Source organism: Oncorhynchus gorbuscha, linkage group LG04 (assembly GCF_021184085.1).
Source record: "Oncorhynchus gorbuscha isolate QuinsamMale2020 ecotype Even-year linkage group LG04, OgorEven_v1.0, whole genome shotgun sequence".
In the NCBI taxonomy this organism is placed as follows: domain Eukaryota; kingdom Metazoa; phylum Chordata; class Actinopteri; order Salmoniformes; family Salmonidae; genus Oncorhynchus; species Oncorhynchus gorbuscha.
In genome coordinates this window covers 64709170-64716132 of record NC_060176.1, presented here as the reverse complement: position 1 = coordinate 64716132, position 6963 = coordinate 64709170, and the positions used below count along the sequence as shown (strand labels likewise).

Below are 6963 nucleotides of genomic sequence, written 5' to 3'. Positions count from 1 at the left end.
CTCACAAATGTTGCTGTAATAATGACTGTACATATTTCAGACATCTCACAAAGCTATTACTTTATCTGAGGGATTTGAAAGTTAATCTCTGTGTTTATTATTATTGAACTATTATTCAATAAATTGCGTCCCGAATATGAAATCGAATTGACCACCTCCCTACACAACAATCAGGAAATGGAGACATGATTGACAAGTAATAGGAAATAAGGTCACCATGTGCGTAGCACAAAAAGTGTCGCAACCCACCAAATTACCAAAATTCTATTATAACATTGCTATAGGTATCAACCCCCCCCCCCCCCCCCCATAGACTTCCACAGTACAGCAGAGTGTGGTGACATCACCTCTGTAAACTTGCAGCACTCCAATGCAGCACTCCAATGCTTCTAACGAGCATTGCATTGTAAGATGACATGCGCTCATATTTACTGCAGGCAACAATAAGTAGAACTTCAAGGATTCTTTCTGGTCAGTCAGACAAAATGATTTCATTCAACGTAAAGTCAAGTATGTGTCAACATGTGTCATGTTTTTCTTCAGGGAAAACGATCCTTGAAATGATTGTTGCACGATTATGACAACCGAACATGGGGACAGTGGTATGGGAGTAATAGTGTAAATGCTTTTTGATAAACGTGCGATCCCAAATCAAGCCCTAGCACCTACCCTTTAGGCACTCCTGTAGATCTGAGAGGATTGGATCCGCTAATATCTATCCAATCCTCTCAGATCTACTGCGTGGAGGGTAGGGGCAAGGGCTTGATTTGGAAGTCTGAGAATACTCCCCAATACTCCCCCAAAACAATAAAAAGTTACCCTTTTACACACAGAAAAGCAGTGGCAGATGAGGCATTTCTCATCAACAGTTTTCAAGTGCCTTTCAAATGTTTTCAAAAGTCACTTTTTTTTTTCTTGGTTAACAAAAGTAGAATCTACAATAGATCTCCATGTTATGTATGGTACGATACAAAAACTCTATCGAGGTTAAACCGAGCATTAGAGCTGTAAGATCTTAGCCTTTTTAGTCAGGTTTTCAAGGAAGACTTCAACTTCAGAAAAGTGTCTTGATAAATTCCCACAATGCATTTTTCTCTCAATGTGCTGCAGCGCCTCTCTCCATCGTGACGTGTCCTGTTGGGATTTCATTCATCCAGACCACACAACAACGTAGCGTGTTGCTTTGCTGATAAATACAAACAACTAAGAAAAACAGACACTATAGTGACTTCTGAAGAATGGGCACTTAATAACACACAGAAACACCGCCATTGGTCAGCCAAGGCTGAAAGGAGTAGAGATATACTGTATATGAACAGCATGAAACACACTCTAATCTCTAATCATAATCCTTAATGTAACTTCAACACACTAGGACTAGGTTTTGAAGTGAAATAACACACAGACTACTCCGGTACAAACGGGAATGGAAAAGAGTTTTCCTGAGTGCAAAAAAGTTGTAGAAGTACCAATGGGTGTGTCTGAGAAGCTGACCAAGGATGAGGAGGGAGGAGTGGCCAAGGGGTGAACAGCGTGCGCTTTGGAACCCTAAACATAAATATATTTTAAAAATAACAGACATAGTCCATAAATCCCCCAAAATACTCTAGAAATAATCATCTCTGGTTACTAAGAAGAAAAGTTTAGTTGCAGTGCATACACTGCTATGTATCGGCTGGTTTCTCCTCGCCCTTCTCTTCCCCTTCCTCCCCCTCCTCTTCCTCCTCCACTACACAAGGTTGTGATGAAGAGGACTCTCCCTCCACTTCCTCTTCCTCCTCCTCCCCCACCTGTTCGTCCAGTAGTATCTCTGTTGACTCTGAGTCCTGCGTACAGAGTGTTTTTGAGTCACTACAACTGTTCTCCTCTTCTTCATCCTCTTCCTCGGGTTGGCTGCCACTGTCCTTCTCCGTGTCTGATTCCCCGTCCTCCTCCAGGGTGAGTTCAAACTGAAACTTGTCCCCTCCAGGGGGACGGCTGCCGTCCTCAGGCTCGTCCAGGGTGGGTGAAGGGCTCTGGGGGATGGTGCTCTGGTACCACTCCCTGTTGTCCTCCAGAGTGTCCAGGATGTCCTGAGCGTCAGGGTGGACCAGGTCTGCCCACGTCTCCCATAGAGGGTGGACGATGTAGTCAATAAAGCCCACCTGGAGAGAGGACAGAGAGGGTTAGGGTTAGTGAAAAACAATAGAAAGGATTTGTGTGTGTGTTTGGTGTGTGCGTGTTGTTTGGGGTTGTATGAGTGTTTTGGTGTGGTTTGTTTCAAAGCAGAGTGAGTGTTTCAGTCCTTGTGCGTCTGGTTTGTTGGGGGTACCTGGCTCTTCTGGACAGAGGCGTTGTGTTTGTCACACATAGGGCTGATCTCCATGCCTCTCTCCCTCTCCCTGTCCCCCTGGGTGAAGAACTCTTCCATGATGCGGTCGGTCCACTGGCGGTACAGCTGCAGGGGCTTGGTGGGGTTACTCAGGTCTGCACAGTGCACCATGTTCTGCAAAACTTGGATCCTGTCAGAGTAGTTGTCCAGGAGTAGAACTCCAGAGCTGGTCACCTTCTTGGTCTCTACCATGGTCTTCAGGTCAGCCAGGAGGTTCATGTGCTTGGACATGTCAGTCGCTAGGACCTGGGAACCACCAGAGACACAACACAGGCTGTCACAATACTGCCAGGGACAAACCAATATAACACATCTTCTATATTAATGGAGAGTTTGGTAACATCTGATAACATAGAAGAAGTAAACAGTAGCACTCAAGTATAACCATGGACATTTTTTAAGCTGATGTGAACACTATTTCAGAGATGTTCCTATTGCTATTGGTTACTGATTACTATCCAGTCACTAACGATGTCGATGACCATCTTGCGCAGTGATTGTCGTTGTTTTTTGGTCAGGTTCTGGAAGATGTCACAGTTCTCTTCCTGAAGCAGCTTGAAGCCCACAGCCAGGTGGTGGTTCTCCAGGACTGACGAGTCATTGTACATGAGGGCCAGCTCCGAATCTGGGGGACAAACATACATACACTGACTCAGATGTTTGACATGTTCAATGAAGAGGTGTTGTTGAGGTCCTTATAGCGTTAACATAAATATTCACTTAAACAGATCTGGTGTTCTGGCTGACCGAGGCTCATTCTAGTGTTTCCTGACTGATGACCCCTACTGCCTTCGCTGCAGGGCATCCCCCTCTGGACTTCAGGGAGACACCACATGGCACAACGGAGGAGGAGGTGTGTGTTTGTGTGTGTGTGTGCACATGGGTGGTTTGAATCTCTCAGTAGGGTTGTTTAGTAACCTGTGTGCTTGAAATTGAGTGTTAATCTCAAATGCGGGGGAGAGACAGAGGGCATCCATCATGCCTTGTGTAAGTCAGTGACGTAACTGTTAAGTCAGGTCTGTATTTAGACTCACTGGTGTTGATGAGGAACTGGTTGGAGACTCCAGGGTGGTCCACGTCATGAATAGCACTGGCAAATATGGCAGCTAGGATCTCCAGGTCTGTGAACACAGCCTGGGAACAGCAGAGAGGACAGTACAGGGTCACACCAGCCATTCAACCAAATAACAGCAATCAGAAATCTGTCAGTTACAATCCTGACAAATTAAAGCTGAAGTATATTTTTGTGGGTCTAGGTTTTGTACAAATGCAGTATTATTGATGAATTGACTGATTGATTGAGGGGTCCAACCTCTAGAGCGGGGGTGGATAGCAGCACGTGAGTGGACTGGGTGACATCAGCAGCATGGATGTTGTTGTGGTAGGCCACATCGCCATGGTAATGGTCTTCTAAGGTCATCAGGTAGGTTATAAAAGTGTCGAGTGGAATTTTAAAAGTTTTTAACAAGTCTCTTTCCTATAAGAAAAACAAAACAAAAACATAATATTGTATTGTAATAGACTGTGGATACAAGTCATGTTAGTACAATCAACAAAAATAAAGCAGATCACATTTAACTTATCTATACCTGGAATATAGTGTGCATCATGACGGTCAGGGGCCTGTTCCCAGAGAACTGAGTGACTTTGAAAACGTTAAGGCCCCATTTATTTACATCCTCCATCTCCTGCAAAGGGAAAACAACCATTCTTACACTGATACAGTCGTTTTAGAGCCTCACTCTCTTGGTCTTCTCCTCTTTCTCTATCCCTCCTCTCTAGATCTTTCCCTACAACCCTCTCCCCTATACGACCCTCTATCCCACTTTCTCCCTCAACCTGTCTCTTCATGTCTCCTCGCCCTCCCTTTCCTAACCCTCTCTCCCACGGCTGCCCACCTTAGCCAGTTCGTCCTCTGTCTCGCTCTTGACTCCGAAGCGGGGTATGTTAGAGTTGGTGAGGCTGGAGCTGTGCTGCAGTTTCTTCACTCCACTGATCTCAGACATGGGTCTATTCTTCTTGTCTTCCTTCTCCTTCTGCGTCTGGGGAGTCGGCATCTCCACCTCGTGCTGCTTGTCTGTGTCAAACACATAGAATAACAGACAGTGAGTGAGATATCCAATAGGGTGCCATTTGGGACACAGCTCTGGTCTCTCTACAGGGTCCAGAATGAGCAGGGAGGAGCCCAGTGGTAACTGTGGTCACTCACCCAGGAAGGTGCTGGAGATGAACTCTGACACCTGGTTCCCTGAGCGACTCATCTCAGACAGGTGGCTGAGCTCCCTGTTCAACATTCTCTTGAACTGCAACACACACACACACACACACACACACACACACACACACACACACACACACACACACACACACACACACACACACGCACACGCACACGCACACAGACACAGAGAGAAGGGGTTACAGTGTGCAGTGTACCAGGAAATAAATATGGAGTTACATTCTGCACTGGATGTGTCAATCATGATTTTGTATGATTTAAGTTAACTTGGTGGAATCCTGAAGCACAAATTGGAGGATTCTATATGGCCATATCTGCCATTGAGGGCCAAAGTCATATTTTATATATATTTTTTATTGTTATTTTACACCCCGTTCTAGTCTCATCGCTGCAACTCCCCAACAGGCTCGGGAGAGACAAAAGTGGAGTCACTTCGAAAAATGACCCACCAGCTTAACTGAGAAGCACCAACGTGTCAGAGGAAACACTGTTCAACTGGCGACCGGGGTCAGCCTGCAGGCACCCGGCCCACCACATGGAGTCGCTAGAGTGTGATGAGCCAAGTTAAATCCCCACCTGACAAATCCTCCCCTAACCCAGACGACACTGGGCCAATTGTGCACTGTCCTTTGGAACTCCCAAAGTGGTACAGTCTGGGAATGAACCCAGGTCTGTAGTAATGCCTCTAGCACTGTGATGCAATGCCTTAGACCACTGCACCACTCGGGAGGCCCCGGGTAAAGTCATTTCTAAAGGTAGGAGAGTCTTTTAGAAGGGAAACAGCAGACACTGTGAGACACCACACTTTAATCAGTACTATTACAGCATGCTCCACACACACACACACACACACACACACACACACACACACACACACACACACACACACACACACACACACACACACACACACACACACACACACACACACACACACACACACACACACACACACACACACACACACAGTTGAGAGGTTGAAGGGAGTACAGATCAGGTGAGATACCTGCTGCACCCCCCTGCTAGCAACAGTTCTGATGTAATCAGTGACCCAATTCTCCGTCACCCATTTTCATTCTCCCTGTCCTTTGCTCCCACTCTCCCTCAGTCTCGCCCTCTGGAATGGCAGACCCAAATTTAGCTTTGGCCTTCGATTTGGAGGACATTCAGAGGAATCTGTAGCTGAACTCTTAAAAAACAGTGATTGCGAAACCAGGCTGAAGGCTTCAGAGAGCGCTGCGAATCAGTTCCGTAAAATTAGACATTTTATCACACCTTCCCGCAGCGCTCTCTCACCACAGCTACATCAGCGGTCCCAACCCACAAATGTATTTGGTTAAGCACACAGAAGGCTATATGAAGGCTGTATTTAGTTATATGTATATAGTTTCACACATATATAGGCTATAATTTGTAAATTAGTTTTAGCTACAATATCCCATCGCAAGTAGATAAAGCCCAATAGCCTATAGTGATATTTCTAAGAGTGTCTACTATTACAATATGATACTACAATATTATTTTGGGACAATATTTTATCGATATTTGTCTCCAAGTATTGATTAATAAAATCACATTTTTTTTGGGCTACTGTAGGTAGCGTTAGCTAGCGCTAGTCGGCTGTACCTGCACCAAAACTCCGATATCTTTCATCCTATAGCTGGTTCTCCATATTCTTTTAAAATAGTGAGCCAACATGTTTTTAGCACTATTACTTCCCTGACTGATCACTTGTTTTCTCATGCTCTCTATTGTCTCTCTGCAGCAGGTATTGACAGCAATTTGTTTTGAATGTCAAAATCATAGTAAAATCGTGAGAATCATGAGAATATCGTATCGTGATGTCGCTGGCAATTTTCCAGCCCTAGCATCTGCTGTCCTCAACTGTAGTGCTGACAACATTTACATTTCATTCTAAACCTGGCAATTGTTGACCCCGCGTTAGCCTGGCCAAACTAAGGGATTTGAACTCAACACCTTCAAGCGACCTTATCCAATGATCAAACAGACATACACTGTGTATATGAGTGTGGAACAAAGTGCTGAACATCGCTGTATCGCTGGACATGTTGGTGAAGCTTGAATCTTCCCTTCCTTACAATTGAGTCGCTGCAATTATTTTGGTACCCAAAGCAAAATTATCTTTGTTCTAGAAAGTGACTGCCGTTGATACATGCCTTTGATATTCACCAATGCACTCAATGCCACCCTTTCCCACACAGCAAATCCCCTTTCCTGCATTTCATACCAAAACTAGTCCCTGTAAGCTATAAGCTATAAGTCATGTGGACATACTGTTCCATAGAGACATCTGTAGCCGGCACTGAGAGCAACACCATTATCACACCAACTG

General features: G+C 45.1%; 1 protein-coding gene across 6 annotated transcripts in view; it reads right to left on the bottom strand.

Moving 5' to 3' along the window:
• Positions 1-296: 296 nt before the first annotated feature.
• Positions 297-6963, bottom strand: part of LOC124034504 (cAMP-specific 3',5'-cyclic phosphodiesterase 4D-like) — a 337787-nt gene continuing 331120 nt past the window's right edge. For 4 of the 6 annotated variants that reach the window (XM_046347784.1, XM_046347781.1, XM_046347783.1 and 1 more), the window contains 8 exons: positions 4581-4674; positions 4270-4448; positions 3961-4059; positions 3684-3848; positions 3406-3505; positions 2842-2996; positions 2312-2617; positions 298-2144 (listed from right to left, as the gene is read on the bottom strand). In XM_046347784.1, the coding sequence (XP_046203740.1) occupies positions 1665-2144; positions 2312-2617; positions 2842-2996; positions 3406-3505; positions 3684-3848; positions 3961-4059; positions 4270-4448; positions 4581-4674 (1578 nt within the window). In that variant the 3' untranslated portion in view covers positions 298-1664. Of the gene's footprint in view, positions 2145-2311; positions 2618-2841; positions 2997-3405; positions 3506-3683; positions 3849-3960; positions 4060-4269; positions 4449-4580; positions 4675-6963 lie in introns of all 6 variants that reach the window. The other 2 variants (XM_046347779.1, XM_046347780.1) reach the window with 1 other exon arrangement.